Source organism: Monodelphis domestica, chromosome 1 (genome assembly GCF_027887165.1).
Source record: "Monodelphis domestica isolate mMonDom1 chromosome 1, mMonDom1.pri, whole genome shotgun sequence".
Taxonomy (NCBI): Eukaryota; Metazoa; Chordata; class Mammalia; order Didelphimorphia; family Didelphidae; genus Monodelphis; species Monodelphis domestica.
This window is the reverse complement of record NC_077227.1, coordinates 69,753,388-69,776,180: the sequence shown is the minus strand read 5'-3', so window position 1 is coordinate 69,776,180 and position 22,793 is coordinate 69,753,388. Positions and strand designations below refer to the sequence as shown.

General features: G+C 37.3%; 1 protein-coding gene across 2 annotated transcripts; it reads right to left on the bottom strand.

The window, feature by feature from the left end:
* Positions 1-724: 724 nt before the first annotated feature.
* Positions 725-20,909, bottom strand: GHITM (growth hormone inducible transmembrane protein). Of its 2 annotated transcripts, none has more exons than XM_007478526.3 (9): positions 20,630-20,909; positions 17,918-18,088; positions 13,357-13,456; positions 12,694-12,805; positions 11,884-12,025; positions 7,867-7,975; positions 6,383-6,571; positions 5,341-5,512; positions 725-2,105 (listed from the first exon to the last, which is right to left on the bottom strand). In XM_007478526.3, exons 2-9 carry the CDS (start codon positions 18,050-18,052, stop codon positions 2,021-2,023), a joined length of 1,044 nt encoding a protein of 347 aa, XP_007478588.1. In that variant the 5' UTR covers positions 18,053-18,088; positions 20,630-20,909; the 3' UTR covers positions 725-2,020. The 2 variants fall into 2 exon arrangements, with proteins under 2 accessions (XP_007478588.1, XP_001365591.1); XM_001365554.4 differs by having other exon boundaries at positions 20,473-20,903.
* Between the last annotated feature and the right edge of the window lie 1,884 nt (positions 20,910-22,793).

Sequence of the window (22,793 nt, the reverse complement as noted above, 5' to 3'; positions counted from 1 at the left end):
TGGAGTCAGAATGTTGGCAGACTAGAATGCTGAGTGAGTCCAACCACTTGAAATTATTAATAGGGATACACGTAAAGTTCTAGAATGGGTTTAAAAATAACAATTTTGTTAAGTAGAAGACAGGTAATAAGTCTGTTTGGAACCAAGTGAGAGTTTAATAAAAATTATATCTTATGTATTCAGGCCAGTAACTAGATTTTATGGGGAACTCACACAAGGCAAGCACTCACATGGAGGCAAGAATAAGCAACACAAGGACCTTCATGGATCTTTCTGAGGACCTGGGAGACACTGGCACAAGGTCACTTTGTGTGATGTGCCTGCATCAAAGAAGGTGATGCTGTGCTCTATGAGAAAAATAAAATTACGATAGCTGAAAGGAAACGTGAGATACACAAATTTAGAGACCTCTTCATCCCAAAAGTTCACGTGGGCTATTTGTGCTCAATCTCTGGTAGAGCCTTCCAAATTTGTATTGGTCTGATGAGCTACAGTTGTGCACACTGTATACTGACCCTGACACAGTGATGCCATTTTGGTTTCAAGTCCAAAGGACAACAACCTATAATACTTGTAATTTAAATTTTCCTTTCTTGTAATCTAAAATTACCTGAAATTTCCACAGTATAAGCTGATAGCATCACCCTAAGTTTCTTTTTAAAAAAGTCTCAAAAAATTTCCTTTAGTGTATGTGTAGTTCTATTGGAGAAATTACAGACCAATCAACTATCAAGCTAGATCTTTATTATTTCAGAAAAAAACACATCATATTGCTCCAATGGATAAATTAGCTACTTCTGGATGGCTGGTGATAAAACACGTCTTGCCAGAAATAGTAATTTTATCATTGCAATAAAATTTTACAGATTCAATTTCATTCATTAAAAATCTTCCAAAAATAACTTATTCTGTGTCATAAAATTACAAGCTTTACTTACAAGGAAGCTGTTTCTAAATAATAAATGGACTGAGGGGAAAATTTGTGGAAAAATTAGCATTAATACATTATTTTATGAAGAATGAACTTGGTCTCTAATTTTAGCAATTAGTGGGGCAGGATGCAATCACATTGACCTCCATATCCTAAATGACAAACAAGATATATATATAAAAAAAAAGACCAAGATTCTGAGGAATGAGTTAAGAGAAACTAACATAAACATAAACCTTTGTTGAAAAAATCGCATCTTATACAAATCAATACATTTACTGTAGCAAGATTGGAATAAGCAATCTTTTTGATATTTCTGAAGTTTTAACTAGAAAGCAAAATGACTCAAAAAAGAACTTGCACATATAAACTATGATAGGGACACTTAGGAGAGATTAACAGTCTGAGACTGAACAGATTGCTTGAGTACCTTCCCTATACTTGGGAGTATATATTATTATTCCAAAGGTCCTGTTCACAATGACACTGCTGCCTTTTTTAGGATAGATGTTTTACCTGAAAATATCAGATGGGTGCTAATTCTGTTTACGACAGCTATATACCAATATCTAAGTCTGATAATAAACCCTGCATTTCCAGTTAGCAAGTGATAATCACTTAACACTCTTAAAGCTGAAACTCCTCTACATCAATCCTGGGGCTTCTTCTTGTATATACTGGATTCCTTTTTGGATGGCAAAAAAGAATCTTTGTTTACATTATAAAGCAAGTAAAAATGTTAAGTTTCACCTAACAACTTCAAATGGAAAACAAACAGAATGCTGAAATAAAGTGGTATTATTGAAAAGTGTGATCCTTCCTTTTCAATGAACAATTAATTACTCATACCCATACGTGACAACTGGAAAGTTCATGTGCTTATTTGCAAGAGAAGTGCTGAATTTATTCTCAAGAAAGGTGGAACTTGAAGCATCACATTGTACTGGAATATAGAAACCATGCTAATGTGGCTCTGAACTTCTGACTTCAACCAAAGCTGCTTGTACAAGAAATGATTTAATAAGTATACACACTAAGAACACAAGCAAGAGTATTTGATGAGTTTTAGACGGTTCAAAATGGATCAATTCATTTCTTCCTGTTGCTCCCAGTTGCTAGCATGGTGGCTACTCGAATAAAGATATTTAGTGTATCCATGTAGATACCCATCATCCTAAAAGAGAAAAGGGAGTTGATAATTTTTTGATAAATAGTTCTTTAAATTTGGAAGCAACTATTATAATTATATATATTACTATTTGTAATAGAAAATTAAATTCAAAAAATGACTTCAATAAATGATTAGGCATCTGTAAGTAATAACATTTTTCCTCTTGATACTCTATTTGATTCAGAAAGTGGTAGTGTTAAAAAAATTTTTTTAAATAGCCTAAAGCTACACCATAAGTATTTTTTTAACCTTGAAAATAAGTCTGTAAGGGGGCAGCTAGGTGGCTCAGTGGATTGAAAGCCAGGCCTAGAGATGGGAGATCCTGAGTTGAAATGTGGCCTCACAACTTCTTAGCTGTGTAAACCTGGGTAAAGGCATTTAACCCACATTGCCTAGCTCTTCTGCTGATTTTAAGATGGAAAGTGAGGGCTTAAAAAAAAAAAAGTCTTTGAGGTAGAGACTCAGCAAGTCTGTGTCATTCAGAAGAGCAAAAACAACACAACTTTAAAAAACTTGTTAAGACATTAGTCTGGCATTTTCAAATATAAATTATATCTCTTCTTTCAAAAGCTCTAAACCACTTTTTTCAGTAGCACCATGAGCTTATCAGTAATTGAAGTGTGATTTTTAGATGAAAAATAAAAACATCAAATTTGCTGCTATAGTTTGCATAAATTCAAGAGTCAGAATAGGTAATCCAAAGAAGCAAACAGAACACTTGATATTTCATCAAAACCTAGTGAAGACTCTTCACTTGAATACCTTATATTCCCACCCCTTAAAAGAAAGACCTCAATCGTGAAAAGAAAAATATATTTGGATTTTGGCTGCTATATGTACTTTGGATAGTTTTCAAACATGCTATCGGCATCTTTATGACCAACTCTTTAGTCTTCCCATATATCATAATGCCTATTAATCTTTTTATACCTTCCAAAACAAATACTTCATCTTATTAAATGGAATGACTCCACAATGCTATCATGCCATACAGATGATTTAATTATGTTACTATAGGTCAAAATCAGTCTAAAATTGGGTATTTGTTAGTTCTATGGATTGGGGAAGAATTCAGAAGAAAAAAAAGTTCAAAGGAGATAAATATAATTTTGATAATATAAAATTTAAAAGTTTTTGTATAAACAAAACCAGTGCGGCTAAAATTAGAAGAAAAGCATGAAACTGCGAGGGGAGTGGAATCTTTGTAACAAGTTTCCCTGAAAGAAACCTTTATATTATAAATATAAAAACGGAGCCAAATTTATAAGATCTATTCCCCAGTTGATAAATGGTCAGGGGATAGGAACAGGCAGTTTTCAGATGAAAAACCCAAAACCATAGTCATAAAATATACTCTAGATCACTAATAATTTAGAGAAATGCAAATGGAAACAACTCTGAGGTAACCATTTTACAAATATCAGATGGCCAAGAGGAAGGAAAAAAAAAGGCAAATCCTGAAGCAGATATGGAAGTCAGTACACCAATGCACTCTTGGTAGAGTTGTGAACTATGCCCAAAGGGCTATCAAACTGTGCATATCTTTTACTTAACAATACTGCTAATATTATTATAATAGCTAATATAATAGGTCCATACCCCCAAAGAGATCAAAGAAAAATGAAAAGGCCTTGTCAACATGGAAATCTAGAGATCCCCAGTTTATTTAGTTTGAGTATAGAAACCCCAGGTTTTGACCTTGTCACAGGAGAGGTTTCCCCCTGAGGGAAGGTCCCTCTTCACCAGACAGTGAACTTCCTGGTAGTTTGGGTGGGAACAGTTAATCCCATCCAATATTGAGCATCTCTTTTGTCCCAGTGGTTTCTCCCCCTAGGCTAAGGTCCATTACCTAGGTGGCCCAGCCCTGGGTTTGGTCTTTCCCTTTTGTGTCCATTGTAGGGCATCAGCCCCTCACTGTTATTCCTGTCTGGAACTCCTCATTTTCCTTTCTTACCATTGTAGAGTCAGTCAACTGTCCCTCTCCAAGCCCCCAGGTCATCTTAGAGTGGTATATATAGGTTTCCCAAGTTCTTTTGTTCCTCGGAGTCCATCCTGAGTTGGTGGCACTCCCAGGGGCTGGTGACCAGGGCGTCTAGACTCTGTGCAGTCTTGGGAAGCAGCTCTGTAGCGCTAACCCCTTTCCCCTTGATTAAAGAGTGATTTTGACTGTTTAATAGTTCTGTGTTTTTTCTAGTTGACATGACTCAGGGGATGAAGAGCCAGGCCTGGAGACAGGAGGTGATGAGTTCAAATCTGGCCTCAGATAATACCTAGCTATGTGACCCTGGGCAAATCACTTGACCCCAATGGCCTATCCCTTACTACTCTCTTCTGCATTGGAATTGATACTTGGTATCAATTCTAAGACAGAAGGTTTTGTTTTTTAAAGAAATGATGAAGATGGTTTTAGAAAAACCTGAGAAGATTTATATGAACTGACAAAGGGAAGAGAGTAGAGGCAAGAGAATATTTTACATGTGAATAGCAGTATTATAAAGATGTTAGATATAAAGACTTAGTTAACTTAACAACATAATGATCCACTATAATTCCAAAAGACTCAATGAAAAATTTGAACTACCTCTAGAAAGAGAACTGATAGTGACTTAGGGTGAAGACTGAGGCACAGCTGTGCTTTGCATGACTACATATTGTAATGGGTTTTGCTTTTCTTGCATTCAGGATGGAAGAGGCATTAAATCTGGAACTGAAAATGAAAACTGAATTTTATAAACATTTATCTAAGTAGAAATCTAGTGGAAAGCTAACTCTATTAGTGTATGTATGTGTGTGTACACGTACACACACACACACACACACCCTTACCTTCAGCTTTAGAACCAAAACACTACTATGTATTGGTTACAAGGCAGAAGAGTGTTAAGGGCTAGGCAATGGGCGTTAAGTGACTTGCCCAGGGTCATACAGCTAGGAAGTGTCTATGGTCAAATTTGAACCCAGGACTTCCCATCTCTGGGCCTGGCTTGCAGTCCACTGAGTCACCTAGCTGCCCCCAATATTAGTATTTTTTAAAAGGTCCCTGTAAATAATGGAAATAGACATAACTGTATAATTCCAGGAGCTATGTGGTGGTACAAATATTTCCAAAGTGATTCAAATTTATTAAAAATAAAGTCAGTCAGATCAAGCTACATAATATTTAAGTTATAGACATATTCCAAAAAGATTTTAAAAAATTCCAATAACTTGCATTTTTCAAACACTGGAAAATACTTACGTGTTAATGGGATCATATCTTTCTATACCATATAGTGGCATCATTTCTGCCCTCTTGATGATTTTTTGGGTATCATATAGGAGGAACATGCTAAAAAGAACTAATCCACCATATGTTGCCACAGAATAGAGACTAGCACCAATTACAGTGGTAGGTGGTAGAAACATAGATCCTGAAATCAAAATGGGGAAAAAAGCAATTTTTACATAGGAAGTTTACAACTTTCATATACTTGTTATTTCTGTAAATTTCCCAAACAAGAAAATATGTACCCTATACATTAAGCAACATAGAAACTACTGCATCCTTAGATCTAATGACAATCAAAATGGGAAATTTATCCACCAAATAGAATATTCTTTGCCATTTTGTTGTTGTTCGATCTTTTCAGTTGTGTCTGACTCTTTGTGACTCTATTTAGGGTTTTCTTGGGAAAGATTATTGGAGTGGTTTGACATTTCCATCTCCAGCTCATTTTACAGATGAGGAAATTGAGGCAAACAGGGTTAAATGATTTGCCTAGGCATACAGGGCTAAATTACTTGTCGAGAGTAATACAGCTAATAATTGTGAGGCCAGATTTAAATGTGGGAAGATGAGTTTTTCCTGATTTCAGGCATGGCATTCTGGAACTGAGCCATTTAGCTGCCCATTCCCATGTTCATAGAATCCTAGAAATTGCAGCTGAAAGACACCTTAGACATCAATTAATTCAACCCCCTCACTTGTAAAGATGAGGAAGCCAATGAGATCAATTGTCTTGGCTAAGGAAGCAAGTAGCAGACTGGGACTGGGGCCCAGTGCTCTATTATGCTATAAAATCTTCATTATTCCTCATCTGTTTTATTAGGTCTTCTTAGTATAACTGATAGTGACACTTATTCAAACCAACTGTGATAATATCCATTTAAAAATATTGCATAGGATGCCAGCTAATATAAATACATATGCAACTCTAAAATAATCCTTCTGATTAAATTATTCAAGTTATTTGTTATAAATTATGGGATAAAAGAAATAGGTTAAAAGTAATCATACTTACCCAGAGAAGAAACAAAGACAACACCCAGGCCCACTCCCAGTGGTGCTCCCATGTTTAGAAATTTTTCACTTGGAGCACACATGGCCACAGTAGAGAGGCCTCCCACAATGCCTGCTGTATACCAAGCAGCTCGGAGAATCAAAGGGCCACCCAACAAAGTCAGAGGGGCCACCACTGCACCCATGACACCTAGGGAAATGGGAATTTAAATATTATCTAATATTTATGATGTAAACCAATATACATTTTATATAATATTTAACAAGACATCTTCACTTAGGAATAGCTAGTAGTGGTATAATCACAAAACTAATTCTCAAGAAATTACATTATATACTGAATTGTCACTTTTGTTAAAGAAAGTCTTGGACCTAACTAAACTGTAAGGATATATAACATACATTTCCACAAAGGAAAAGATTTAGAAAGTATCAATCTATATCAGCAAAATTCTCTTAACTTTTTACATAGATTTAAACCCAGAGACAAGATTCTTACGACAATACAAGTGTACAACAAAGTTGAAACAAAACAAGCTTAAATTAATAGCTTAAGACTGAGAAATATAACAGTAGGTTTCCTCAAGTCCATAGAATTCACTGCTAAAAAGGACAATATTAATATTTTGTGACATCCCTTTGAGATAACAAATAACCTTTTAAATAATATGCATAGTACAATCCTGGATTGTCATAGTCCACTGAAAACATCCTGTAATGAACATTCTTTTGGTTATGAGTTCCTCTGACATCAGCCAGGCTATTCTAGTCTTCAGAGAAGACAAGTCTGTGGGCCCCATACTCATTCTTCTGAGCTTGTAGAATTTGAACTTACATTTTATAGGATTGGCTTAAGATAATTTGAGGGCCCTTTCTATGAAGGGGTGGACACTCAAATAAGATTTTTATATTTTTGTTCAACAATACTTAAAAGGGAGTCAGAAAGTAACATCAACCCATGTAAGCAGTACACTTTGAAAAACACTTTGCTAAAGATGCCTTGCCTTTAGAAATTGACTGGGAAGTCAAGAACAATTTTAAGAATCTCAAACACAAGCAATCCCTCAATTTTAAGGGGAAAATGAAGAAAAAGCCAGAAGATTATAGCATTTTAATTCTAACTTTTGCTTTAATAATTCATCCATTATATGCTCAACTGTAAACTCAAAATATTCACTATTCTTGTGTTACATCTTATTCCTACTCTCCAAGGCTATCAGGAAATTTAAATATTACCTTTTCACAAATATTAAAAAACATAATGCCTTAATCAATCCTTTATACAGTTCTAAAATGTAACCTTAAAAATGGATAATTTTGTTTCTATCAACATTCAATTTATCTGTTAAGGACACTGATTGTCACACTGCTTCTAAATTAAGATGATGCTATTCCTTAAAAGTTGCTCATCTCTATTAAGGTGCCACTGAGAACAATACTGGAAGATAATTAAGAATATATATATTTTAATTATGAAACACATACCAGAATGAGCCATCCAAGCAAGATGTTTTAGGCCTGAGTTGTGTTCATATGATATTGACCGAACCATCATTCCAGCACCCACCATAGCGGCAAAAGTTGCTCCGATTGCCTATAAGATAGAGAGTATTATGAGGAAAAATTATCTTTTGCATTGATTTTTGTTTTATAAACCCCAAGTGCAAAATAATGCCATATATCTTTTAAGGTTTAAAAAAAAGAAGAAGAATATTATACCTCCCAACTTCAATCCACAGATATGGGGTAATCTTTTCAAATTTTTGAACTTTCTTTAAATGTTTAGCAATGGCTCCCTCTACCGTTAAACATGAGTCATTGAAATTCTTTGCCATAAACTGGAAGAACAGTTGGCCAAAAAAATACACTTGACTGGAGCAAAGAATACTCAGTTTCATTTAAAGTACCACCATCACTACTACCACCATCATTAAGTAAGACATCACTGACATTGACAGAATAACATTTTAAAGTTAGTATGGAGGAGGGGGAAAGAGAGGGAGGAATCTCATGCAGAAAACATACAAGTTCTGAAAATTAAAAGGCATAATTTAATTGAATACATAAAACAATGGAGAACTAAGCTTCTCCTATATTAGGTTTAAAGGTGCTTATCATTTACCTGTCTCCCTTTCTCCATTTGTAATAAACTGCTATAAGCCTGCAAATGATTCAAAATTTACCTATGCTATTTACAAAAAAATGTGATTTTTAATGGGATCAAAATGAGATTAATTAAAACCATAAAGTACTATATGAATTCTAGGTATGATTTCACAATGGACAAGTCTCTGCTAAAGTGTGATTCTCATATATCCTTCAGTGATTATGAGGAATACACAGCTGAAAAGGAACTTAAGCCATCTAAACTAAATTTCTCCTTTAAAGACAAGCAACTGCAGCTTATCAATTAAATCATTTGTCCAGGTCACATGGCCAGATCAGAGACAGAATTTTGAACCAGATCTTCCTAACTTGTGATGCAGCACCCATGACATTATGCCATGGTACATTTGAGTGGTCATGGCTATAATCAAGATCTTCTTTTAAAAATTTTCTTTTGCTTTTAAAAAGGTAATTGGTACCTTTTCTCTCTTTACTTTCCCTCTTCTTTTTCTCCCTCCCAGAGTCATCCCTTTAAATTTTTTTTTATTCTTTTATTCTTTAAAGAGGAAAAGCAAGCTGTTGAGCAAAAATAAATGGGCCAATTGAGTGAGGGGATGATGCAACACTATCTTTTTCGGGCCAAACAATCATTTTAGTTTAGAATTGAAGTTCTTTTTTTGGGTAGTTTTTGTTGTTCTGTTTGCATTCTATTTTGCAATCTATTTTCTTGGTTTTGCTCTCTTCAACTTGAATGACTTGAGCTGATATACACCTTCTCATGCTTACTCTTTATATTCACCATTTCTTATAGAGCAGCTATTCCATTATATTCATGGTCTACTTTTTAAATAAAGTTCTTTATATTATTTGTTTTACCAAAACTTTAAAGCATGCAATCATCTTTTATTTGGGTAAATGGAAGACTAGTGAAGTAGAAGGTTGTATGAAGGAGGCATATAATGCCACTTCCTAATCTGAACAAGTCACTGTCCCAGTTTCCCCATTGGTGAAATGAAGAGGTTGGAGACTAGATGACTTAAAAGATCCTCTAGCTTGAATTCTATACAGTCTAGGTTATCTGTTGAAAATAATTCCTTTATACTACAGACTTATCTGTTTTCAGAGATTATAAATGATAGAAGATTCCAAGAAGGAGTATGTATGCTCAGATTCTGTTTAGTTTGTAGAAATAAAATTTTACCAGAGAACTTTCCCTCCAACAAAATCCCGTAATACTACGAATTTCCATTTATTCCAGATTCAAGGTAAAATACCCCACCCCACCAACCATATAGTTTCCAATACTCTAATGAACATTATATTCTAATAGAATATCACACCAAACATTATTACAAAAAGGAAGAATGAATAGCACAGGGGACAAAGACCTAGCTTTAAGAATTTGGGACATGTGGAGATTTTCAAGCAGTATATATCCAGCTCCCATTAGCTATGTCAAACAAACCGGCAAGTCAATTAACCTCTCGGGGGTCAGGAAATCCTTTTAGACTTTAAGGTACAGATGAGTTGCTTCCACTCCAGAAAACCAGTAGGACACCCCCCACCCCCAAGTTAAATTAAATTATACCAAACATTGCTATACCAATAGTATATTTTCCTATAAGTTTACCCTATATGCAAGAAATTGATTAGAAATTCTTAATTTATTGTTATAAATGAACATTATTGTATAGTGATTTTCTCAGTTATCACAGGAATGACTTAAGATTTGTAATAGGAGTGAAATTTTTCTAGATAATTCTTCAAATAAATGATGCTAAATAATTTTTTGATAGACTAAGGAAAGGAAATATTTTAAGTACCAATATTTTATATATTGCTGATGTAATTTTTTCTAGGATGTGTAAAAAACTCCTTTGCATTAAAAAATCTAGAGCATACTGAACATATTTTTTTTCCTTTTAAAACTTACATTCTGTCTTAGAATCAACCCTAAATATTGATTCCAAGGCAGAAGAGTGAATAAGGGTTAGTGACTTGCCCAGGGTGGTACAGATAGAAGGTGTCTGAGATGAGATTTGAATCCAGGATTCTCCTGTTTCCAGGTTGTTACAATTAAAATAGTGTTTGGCATAAACTGTTACAGATAAAAGAGTGGTTGCCTTAAATTGTGACTGTAGAAATATGGTTTCAAGACAGCGTCTTGAGTTAAATCAAATATAAAGTGGTTGCCAGGGAAAAATTCCCAAATATGAAATATACCCAAGTCAGCTGGGTTTTATAGAGATTTTAATTAATACAAATGAAGGAATAAATGAAAGGGGGAGAGAGAGTAAGAAGAAATGAGAAAGGGGCTAGGGCCAGCCTAGGCTTAATTCCTAAGAGAGAGATCAATCTTTAATTACTCACCACAAGATTTGACCCAAGCAAGATTCTAGTGTTCAGAGAGACCCATCAGTAGAGCTCAGGAAGCTCAATTAAGTTCAGCCATGGAGCCCTTCCTTCAGCTTTGGCAAGCTGAGTCCCTTCAGAGAGTCCTCAGAGAGTCCCCTACTCTCAGCTTCTGACCTCCTTTTAAAGAGCATTTTCTCCTATGTCACCTCCCCTAAGTTCTCATACCTACCAATCACAGTAGACTGTTTCATAGGACTGACCATTCTTAATTCCTGAGTAGACTAAAACCTCACACCTCTTTTGTTAAACTTGTAACTTGTAAGTTTGCAAGTTGCCTGACCTTCATAGGTACTTAGCCCCTTTCTAAAAATACTTAGCTTAAGGCTTTTGCTTCACTATAAATATGAGTTAAGTACTTTTTCATTATTCAGTAAAGAGTTTACAACTTTATCTTCCCCTTAAGGTATGCCTAAGTATGGTTGGAATAGAGTTCTCACATTCCTGATCAAATACCTTCATTTTTAAAATGGAGAATGGTCTTAACCAAATCTTTGGAAGTAGGGTATGAGAATTTTTAAGATTCACAAGGTCTGACTCTCAATCCTGAGCTACTGAACATAATTTTTTTTTTTAAACCCTTACCTGCCGTCTTGGAGTCAATATTGTGTATTGGCTCCAAGGCAGAAGAGTGGTAAGGGCTAGGCAATGGGGGTCAAGTGACTTGCCCAGGGTCACACAGCTAGGAAGTGGCTGAGGCCAGATTTGAACCTAGGACCTCCCGTCTCTAGGACTGGCTCTTAATCCACTGAGCTACCCAGCTGCCCCCTACTGAACATAATTTTGAGAGTAAGGGTAATCTTATGAACTGAACTGATCTTGATGCTGTAAATTCAGAGGTGTCTTTTCAGGTTCTTGATATATCTATGTACCTATACTTTCACCAATTTTCCTCTAAACCACTGTGCTATTCTAATGGATAATACTCATATCTTTAATATATCTTTTAAGAGCTTTAAAACCTAAAATTCCAAATGAACTTACCAACCAAGAGCCTTTCATCATAAAGGCCATTAAACCAGGTGATCGGCTAATTGCTAAGGCAGACAATGCCGTTAAACCAACACTCCCTGCGAAATACATATAGGTGGCATGAATTCTATCCTTCACATACTGAGGCCAGATTCTGTAAGAAACAAACATGAAAAACTGTTAAGACTGTTTGGGGAGGTTAATCTCATGGATTTTAATATTCTGAGTTCTTAATCACGCTTTAATTTAGTTTTAGCTAGTTAAGTTCAATAAATTCGCAAGAAGCAGTTCCACTTTTATTAATATGTTTATTTCTATAGAGTTGACTGGTAGCAAAACTGTTGTTTGTCCTTTGTTTTTGAAGAGGATCAATGACATGAGTTTAAGTGAGGCAGCAGAGTTGCACGGCCTCACTCTCTTCAATCGAAGTCCAGTGTTCTCATGCACCCATTTTGCCAGGGGAAGTCTTCACATGCTTTGAGTAGACATCCCCCCACAACTCACCAACAGGTTTTTGAGGCCTGTTGGTTACCCCCAACCTGGGGGTGGGTAGGTTATAGAGTATTTAAGGAGGACTAGCGCCTCTAGAGTGAGGGCTTGCTGAACTCTTTTTAGGGCTAACCATCCACTTTTGGTATTTACCTCTCATTCAGTCCTCACCTGTAGCTCTAAGAAGCTATATTATGGGCAGTGACCACACCCTGGTAAAACTATCTCCGTAGACAGGCTAAACCAGGTTTCCAATTATCAAGTGGCTGAAGATATGTACAGTGAGAAAACAATGAAACTTAAGGCCAATGATGCTTTGGGGAATTTACTTACACCGCTTTTTCAATAGCCCCAATCTCATTTGACATTCCCAAGCCATAGAAGCAGAGTGCTCCAAGGCCAACAGCGGCTCCTCCAGCAACAAACCATCTTCCCATCTGATCAACTGCAGAGGATAGGGGAAAAGCCTGTTAGTATCTTCCATATTGTGGCTGAATCCACAAGTATTAATGGCATGAACCCAATGTATAGTTTATCTTCGTGGAAACAGTACTAATATTTTCTCTGTAGCAGTCTGATTATGGCATATTAAGCTTTTATTAAAAATATTTTAATGTATTTTTATTTATATAATATGATGGGGGGAAGGTTCAATTTTCTTAATGAAAAGTTCCAGTTATTTTTGCCTTTCAGCAAGTTAAGTCATGGCTCTATACCAAGTAAGTCAATAAATAAAATAAAATGTCCTCATTACACAATGCAAATCATTCAGTTTTAAATTCAAAAATTTCCTTTAAGATCATTTGTTTAGAAAAGACGAAGTCATATAAACATTATTTCCTAAGAGAAGTCTAAAATTATATAATAAATCCAGGGAACATTTCTCTTCCAAATTGAGTATTGGAATCAGGTTATAGAATTCCAGAATTATTTATTTCCTGCACACCAATGATCGATATTGTTAAAACAAAAAACCAGGTTTAGACTCTTTCATACTTTTAAACACTTTTTCTGCTGATGGTTCAAACGCTGCTTGCTTAATTTCTTGGTCAGGTTTTGCACGCTGGACTCCAATTCTTGATTTGGTGGTATAGCCCTGATATATTAAAAAAAAAAAGTTACAAATAATTTAAATAGCTTGTGAAGTGGTATTTCTACATTGGCAAAATGTGCTTGATGGAATTTTTTTGTAAATTATAATAACAGAGTCATATCTGAAATTCAATTCAAGAGATATTTATCAAGTTGTCTATAGAGTGTGTGGAGCATTATGTTCCAGAGCTGGAGTTACACGGGTGAAATGAGAAACAGCCCACTAAGAAGCTTATGATTTGGTGGGGAAGGTAAAACATTTACAAAAATTAGGAAAAAAGAGATACACACACTGCTGAAGAATTTGAGGTATAAAAGATTCTTTCCAGCTTGGAGGAACAGGGACAGAAGAGATAAAAGAAGGCTTTGTAGAGATTAATATTACAGTGGAAAAGGAGAGAAAAAGCTTTCCATTCCAGGCATGGAAGGTGGGAGTGGGGCTAAGTAGGCATAAAATTAAGGAGAGAGAGGTGATGAGAACAAGAATAAGAAATGGGCAGTACTATAGTTTTGCTTTATGTGAAGGAGAACATTGTGAAAATGATGAAAGGCTAGGTTACAATGTGAAGGACTATGATAGTTTAGGAACCATACTTTATTCACTAGGGCAAGGGGGAAAATGTGACTATATAATTAGATACACAGAAAACAGTATAAAGGATGAAGTAGTAAGGCTAGAAGCAGAAAGAACAGATATAAGGCTATTATAATAGCTTAGCTAAGAAGTAATAAAGGTTTGAACTTTGGAAGTGGAAATGGGAAACAGAGAAGGGCAGAGATTCAAAAGAAATCAGAGCAGTGCCTGGTAACTAATGGGACACAGGTAGTGGGATAAGTAGGATGAAAGAGTCAGAGAGAAACTAGATGAAAAGTTTGAAAAGTCTTTATAGTAAATAAGAGGAGAGTCAGGTGAGGAAGAGCAAGTTTTGTGGGGAAAATGGCTAGTTCAGTTTGCATTTATTAAATTATTCCCACTGGGAGAACCAGGCGGAAATATGCACCAGAACAGGAAGATAATAGATAATAATAGAATGATCTAGGATAATTCTGAAGGACTTAGAAAGGAAAAATAACCAATAGGGGAAAAAGTCATGTAGGAGATGGGAAAGAACAGGATCAAAAAATACAATGGAAGGATGGCTTTGGCTAGGCACCCTTGAAAGGTCTGGACTTCATTTAATTTGCTATTTTATAGCCTCTAGTCTCTTTATGGTGCTACAAACACTTTTGGAAAACAAGGTCATCTCAGAGGGGTTAAGGGGCTTTGCCTAAATTCACACAATATGAGTTTTGGACTATAATCCAGTTCTTTGGATTTCTAGTCCAGCCATCTTTTGCTACAACATGGGCCCAATTATTTCCCTAAATCATTGAAGTCAGACAAGGAAGTGAATGAGAATCTGTTGAGGAGGAAAAATATTTATTTGGAATTGCAACACCAGAGGGGGAAGGGAATAAGCATTTATGAATCATCTACTATGTGACAGGCACTGTGCTAAACACTTTATAATGATATTCACTTTGGTCATCTTTGGGAGGTAGTCGTTATTATTACCTCCATTTTACAAGTAAGGAAATGGAGGCAAACTGATGTTAAGGGACTTTGCCTAAGGTCCCACCAGCCAAAAGCATCTGAGATTTGATTTGAACTCAAATATTCCTGACTCCGGGCCCAGCACCCTCTCCACTCCATTCTTTTGCTGCTTGCTAATGTACTTACATATGTATTTATATTAGCAGAGGGCAGGAAAGAGAAAAGCCATCTTCTCTTCAGGTAGAGTCCATGAAAATGCATATCAATCCACTTGAGATTTCAAGCAGCTTAAGTATTCTACCAAAGCCATGAAGGCAATTAAATACTGTCATTGCATCCCTCCCCATCTTTTTTTAAACCCTTACCTTCATACCCCACTGCTGGGCAGAAGGATGGGTGAAGTGATTTGCCCAAGGTCAGAGAGCTAGGAAGTTATCTGAGGCCAAATTTGAACCAGGGTCTATGTCCTGTCTCTAGGCCTGGCTCTCTATTCACCGACTCACTCAGCTGCAGCCTGATCTAACTTTACTCAGAGTTGTCACTGGAATTCTTGGCAAGTACATAAGGTCGGTCCAATACATTTCTTTAACTCTAAAACCTTCTCTTTCCATCTTCTTGGACCTTCCACTTGTAAATTTCTACTTTGCTACTTGTGGCTCTCCCAGGTGAATTCCTTCTTTTTAATGCTTATCTTTTTGTTCCTTTCATCATTTGAGATTACACGTAATTTTCATCTTTACCAGTGCTAACTCTTTCATATAAATTCTTAATCTCTCTTGTTTCTTCCATGAATCTCTTCAGGTATCTATACTTCCACCTTTTTTCTTCCACTGACTACCTATATCCCTTAGTCTACCTACCAGCATGTTCAGGAGTCTCTTAACTTAAACATCCAACAAGCTGTTGTTGCACCTAACAAAATTCTTTGGGGGGGGGGGGGCCCTAATACCTCCAAATTATTATCCTCACCATCTAATTCTTTTTGGAATTATCATCATTCTTTGGAGACTTCTCTTTAGTGCACTTCTTAGTACCAAATTTAAAGGTATTTTTTCAGCCCCCATTCTCCTTGATCTCTGCAACAATGACATTGTCAACTGCCCTAGATTTCCCAAATCCTATTTCCCTCCACCCTTCTAGAAGTATAACCCCTCAGTTTTCTTGCTTATTGATCACTCCTCAGTCCTCTTTTGTCTTCTCGATAGGCCAAGATGCTATTCTTGTTTTTTATATGCATGCTCTCCCCTTGGGTCATTTTACTCATCCTCACAGATTCAACTCTTTTTAACTACTTATCTTGCCAGGCCTATTCTCTCTTGTGGGCTTTAGCACTGTGCTTCCAGTTGCCTACTTACAACAATCACATTGGATAAGCTAATAGCATCTTAAGTTTAATATGTCCAAAAGAGGATCTAGCTTTCCCTCCTCACTTGCTCCCTTTATCTTTGTTTCTATCAAAGGGCTGTATAATTCATCCTGCTACCCATATACAAAAACCTTAAGATATGTGACCTCTCTTATGTACAGGTTTATTTCAACCTGTCATTCTATACTCAAAAATCTTTAATAGTCTTATAATATCTATAGAATTCTAAATTCTTTAGTTTAGGCCTTATCCAAGGTCTTTTAAAACCTGGTATGCCTTTCTATTTTTCTAGGTTTGTTTCTCGCCATTTATTTCTCCATCTAATGGGCATGCTATCTTTTATGCATCATAATATATTTTACTGATTCTATGCCTTTGACTACACCATTCATTCCCTTTCATCCTAAAAATCCTATTCAATGTTAAAATTGCTCTCTAATATTGGATACTCATGAAGCTTCCTTTGATCTTCCCATTTGGAAATAACCTTTCTTTTGTTCTCGTTAGCTCCTCTCAAAAGCATTTTACTCTATATCAATCAATGATTATAGTTAATACATATTCATACAAACATTTATATAAGTACCATATACAGCTTGGTGGTATAATAACTAGAGTACTGGGCTTGAAGTCAGGAAGGCTTGAATTCAAATTCAGCCTCAGACACTTCCTGTGTAATCTTGGGGAAGTCACTTAAATCTCTGTTTTTGCCTGGATTCCCTCAACTGTAAAGTAAAGATAACAATAGCAACTACCTCCTAGGGATGTTATAAGGATCAATTGAGATACTATTTGTGCTTGGCACATGGTAAGTACTATATTAAATGCCTATTTCACCTCTAGCCCAACTCAAACCCTTTCCCTTATAGCCATAACTCTTGAATGTGGCCTACACACAAGGACAGTTTCACATTATATGCTTAGCATCATAGTTTGTACATAGTATTTGATATTTAATAAATGTATGTTGAATAAAGAAAAACTAATTAAAACTGGCATGCTTAATAACTACAATGTTTCATATACTATTTAAAGCCATGAGACCTCAAAACTAAAAAAGTTTTATTTTATTTTTAATGAAGTTTTTTTTTTTGTAAATATGTGTGTGTAAATATATATGCATGTAAAGCTGAAGGGAAAAGGCTACTAAATATAATATTTCAAATGAAAGCCCTCATTGGATATATCAGGGAACATAACAGATAAGGAGACAGGTGTGATCATGTTACTAGTGAAAAAGTAAGGAAAGTGATTTGTAGAGACGGGGTTAAAGTATATAAAAACAAAGAAGGCAAAAGCCTGCATGTTAAGACAGAAGAGTCATGGCGGACCTTTCCTTATGCCACAGCAATAAACCTCTGGGGTTCTTAGGTAACTGTGTTTTATCCCTGGTTAAGTCTTGTGTCTCTGGTGTCTGGTGGTGCTTCAAGTCATCCTTTCTGATTGTCTCAGGAGTATCTCTGGATCAGGTATCAAGGAACTGGGAATTCATGTTGTTTCTTTCTTTAGAATAGAATGTATTTCAGGAAAAGTACTACAGAATGTTAAATTTGAATCTTACTTACTTTGTTGGATTGCAAGAGCCATTGATTATTTGTCTTGAGAATGGAATTCCTCAGAACAGGAGAGGTCCTGGTGACTGTTGGGCGGAGAACCCTGGAAGGTAGGGTTCGGAGACACACAAACCTTGCTACCAGCATGGTGTTGCAATGAGTTCACCAATTATTTCTGAAATACTTTAAAAAATTGAGATCTATTAGACAAATAAAGCATTAAAGTGGAAAATGTCAGGAAAGCTACACCTCTATATTTTTATTTAAAATTTGCGAGTTTTATATAGTAGAAGTGGGAAAACCCCAGGCTCTCTGTTCCTTACTAGTGTATGACCTTAGGTGACAAGTGCTTTTTCCCTTTACTCCCTAGGCCTCAGTTTCCCCACTCTAACATCAGATGGTGTTATGAGAATCAAGACGTTATATAGTTTTTAAAAGCCTGCATAAAAAAGGGGAAGACATTTGCTAAATGTCTACTTGTGCCAGGCCCTGTGCTAAAGTACTTTGTAGGTATCTCATACATAGGTATATTTGAAAGGGAAAGAGAGAGGGGAAAGTATTCAAGAAGGGAAATGAAGTAAACACCAAACAACTTTTTGTGTTTTCTAGGAATTCCAGGAGATAGCCTGGGAGGAAGAAATGAAACTGATAAAAAATTTCCCTGGAAAAACAACTACTCTCCTTTAGTTTATTACACAAAGCTGTCATCCTTTAATAAGTCCTCTCTTACCCTTCTAGCTCTGTCATTCTCTAATGCTAACTACCTACATAACTTCACTTTAGGATTTACTCTTGTACTAAAAAGCAGTATCAATTCAAATGTTTATATAATTATGTGCTTAATACTGAATGAGATTTTACTGCTTCCTGGACAAGGATGTTATATACTTTGTATAAATAACCACATTATCTAGTCCACAGTAGGCAAAACTTTTTGAACTGAATTAAGAATTAGTCATAGTCAGAAACACTGATCTGTTAAATCAGATTTAAGGTCCAAATGAAAATATGGATTAGTGATTGTATTTTAAAATATGGTTTTAGCTTAAGAAGCTGCCCTAGACTTTATGACAATTCAAATTGACTGGTAACTGTCTTCTAGGTGGAATGCTAATATCCAATGACATCTATCTACTTTCTCAAAAAGGAAAGTAATATTTAAGTTCAATAATTTTCTCAAGATCATAGGGTATTATTCATGAACATGGACCAGGAAGTATATCAAATAGGCATGTTTTCATTTAGATATCTCACCAATACTGCATGATCCAAGTCTTGATATGTTCAGATTTCTAACCAAAGAATTTTTCCCTACAAAACAACTTTAATTTCTTTCTCTCGTGCTAAAAATTACCACAAAGTTTTACTAGGTTCAGATTCTTATACTGCTTCCCAATTAGAGAAGTATATTACCTACAGTCAAGGAAAATGGGATTTGGGGAACTCCTGGCTTATGCCTTGAATCAGCTAGGCAACTGGTGACATCAGCTAGGGATCTGGTGTCTCAATGACCTCTTACCAGGTTCTTCCATCATATTTAGTCATGTGAACAAGCTGCAAATAGCCACTTCCCCCACAGACAATCAATCATCAAGCACATATAAAGCTCCTACTATGTTCTAGGCATGGTGCTATTTACTGAGGGACACAAACAAAAGGATAAAACAGTCTCTAGTCCTCAAAGAGCTTATTACAAGAACAACAAACCAATAAGCTGAGAGAATACTACTACTGAAAAAGTGCTCCCAACACTTTCACCCAATTACATCAGGAGTGTTGATCTCCTTAGAAGGTTAAGACCAGACACAGGTACTGCCTTCATTCCGCCACCTTAGACGAAGTCCCTGAAGTCAAGTGAATTTCAATGCTGACCAAGGCCAGAAGAAAAAACACAGGCCTCTTGACTGAAAGCGTGGGTTCTGTTCTTTAACCCCAATACCGTGAAAATGGCTAATTCTCCCTCCTCTCTTCCCATGGGGGCAAGGAAGAACCTGGGAACCAGTCCATTGGGCCTGCCATTTAGTATTCTATCTGTTCTTGGGCAAGTATTAGCCAGAGCTTGCTTTCCGACCCTAAAATGAGGGAAGCCTGGCTAGAAGAACCCTAAGGGCTATGCATAAAGCCAGCAAACATTCGCCTAGTCCTACTATACCCTAGGCTCTACGTCATTCAGGAGCTTTGTTTAACCTTTCTTCAGGGTTTTTGGCAGCTCCCAAAGCAAGGCAGGCTCGGGCGGGTGCCTGCGGGAATGACTCAGCACATCTCCACCTCTCTAGGTGGATCCCAGCCCACCTCCTCCTTCTCGGGGGTAAGGGAAAGCCCCAGAACTCTGTTTGACCTTGTGCTACAGACGTCGTTTCCTCTACCACTCCCACACCCCGTCCTGGGCCTCAGTTTCTCCTTCTGTAACATGATGGGTATGGCCCTGGTGACCTCTTAGGCCCTGACCTTGGGGAGTCCCTTCCCCCGTCCTGGGCCTCAGTTTCTCTTCCTGAACCACGAGGGTAACATTGGCTACCACTAGTAGGTCCTACAGTCTAACTGGGGAGAGAAAAGTCGCTACCCACCACGCTTTCCAGGTCCCCCGCCCCCTTTTTCTGGAGGAAAACGGGGTGGCCCTGACGCAGGCCGCAGCCCCCAACGGTTCCCAACCGCTCCTTCGGGAAGTATGGAACAGTGCAAACAGAGAGGGGAGCAGGGATGTGAGGGGCGGGGGTTCCTCACCCCTGCTGGTCAGCTCAGCCGCCCGTCGGCCCTCCTGATCTCCTCAGAGGTTCACAAGCCGGCCCTTCCGCTCCGCCCCTCCTCCGCCTCCGCCTCCTCCCCGGTCTACTTCGTCTTCCTTCCTGCCTTCCGTGCCCGCAGCGGCGCGCGCAGCTCCTATAGGCCACGCACAGAGCGAACGGTCGGAAGGAGCTAATCAGGAGGAGGCCGCAGCAAGCGGAAGGGCGGGCGTAGTGGGAAAGAGCCTAGTGCGGCCGCTGGTAAAGCCGATGAGATGACGCACTTGCGTCACAGAGAGGGGCGGAGATGACGTCTGGGGTATCAGGAGCGTCCATATTAGATAGGGGCAGTGGGACTTTCCGGTTCAGCAACCTTCTCGCGGTCCTGCCCTTCCTCAGCCTTCTCAGCCTTTTTCCAGACACGCCAAATGCTTAAAAGCCCCAACCCCAACTCAAAGAAAATGGGGTGTCATGCGTGTCCCACACTCTGTCTTGCGGTATTAACTCATTTTAAGCCTGGTAATGCTATGGGAGCTGGAGTCAGGCAGACCTGAGTTCAAATCCACTTTGCTAGTTAGCAATGTGACTCACGAAGCCCGGTTATCTCTGCTTAAACTCGGTGTCAACAAATGTAAAGTGAGGATAATAAATAACTCAAGTTTCAGGGTGGTTGTGGCAATAAATTGTAAAGTGCTTTATAGCAATGCTACTGTTACTTGTAAAGTGCTAGGTAATGCTAGTTATCATAATTATTAATTATTTAAAAATTTTTCCGAATTACATGTTTTTTTATTTTTTTTTTAAATATATTTTATTTGATCATTTCCAAGCATTATTCGTTAAAGACATAGATCATTTTCTTTTCCTCCCCCCCACCCCCCATAGCCGACGCGTAAGTCCACTGGGCATTAGATGTTTTCTTGATTTGAACCCATTGCTTTGTTGATAGTATTTGCATTAGAGTGTTCATTTAAAGTCTGTCCTCTGTCATGTCCCCTCAACCTCTGTATTCAGGCAGTTGCTTTTTCTCGGTGTTTCCACTCCCATAGTTTATCCTTTGCTTATGAATGGTGTTTTTTTTTTCTCCTGGATCCCTGAAAGTTGTTCAGGGACATTACACCGCCCCTAATGGAGAAGTCCATTACGTTCGATTATACCACAGTGTATTAGTCTCTGTGTACAATGTTCTCCTGGTTCTGCTCCTCTCGCTCTGCATCACTTCCTGGAGGTTGTTCCAGTCTCCATGGAACTCCTCCACTTTATTATTCCTTTTAGCACAATAGTATTCCATCACCAACATATACCACAGTTTGTTCAGCCATTCCCCAATTGATGGGCATCCCCTCGTTTTCCAGTTTTGGGCCACCACAAAGAGTGCAGCTATGAATATTTTTGTACAAGTCTTTGTGTCCATTATCTCTTTGGGGTACAGACCCAGCAGTGCTATGGCTGGGTCAAAGGGTAGATATTCTTTTGTCGCCCTTTGGGCATAGTTCCAAATTGCCCTCCAGAATGGTTGGATCAGTTCACAACTCCACCAGCAATGAATCAATGTCCCTACTTTGCCACATCCCCTCCAGCATTCATTACTTTCCTTTGCTGTTATGTTAGCCAATCTGCTAGGTGTGAGGTGATACCTCAGAGTTGTTTTGATTTGCATCTCTCTGATTATAAGAGATGTAGAACACTTCTTCATGTGCTTGTTAATAGTTTTGATTTCTTTATCTGAGAACTGCCTATCCATTTCCCTTGCCCATTTATCAATTGGAGAATGGCTTGATTTTTTGTACAATTGATTTAGCTCATTATAAATATGAGTAATTAAACCTTTGTCAGAGGTTTCTATGAAGATTTTTTCCCAATTTGTTGTTTCCCTTCTGATTTTAGTTATATTGGTTTTGTTTGTACAAAAGCTTTTTAGTTTGATGTAGTCAAAATTATTTATTTTACATTTTGTGATTCTTTCTATATCTTGCTTGGTTTTAAAGCCTTTCCCCTCCCAAAGGTCTGACATGTATACTATTCTGTGTTTACCCAATTTACTTATGGTTTCCTTCTTTATGTTTAAGTCACTCACCCATTTTGAATTTATCTTGGTGTAGGGTGTGAGGTGTTGATCTATTCCTAGTCTCTCCCACACTGTCTTCCAATTTTCCCAGCAGTTT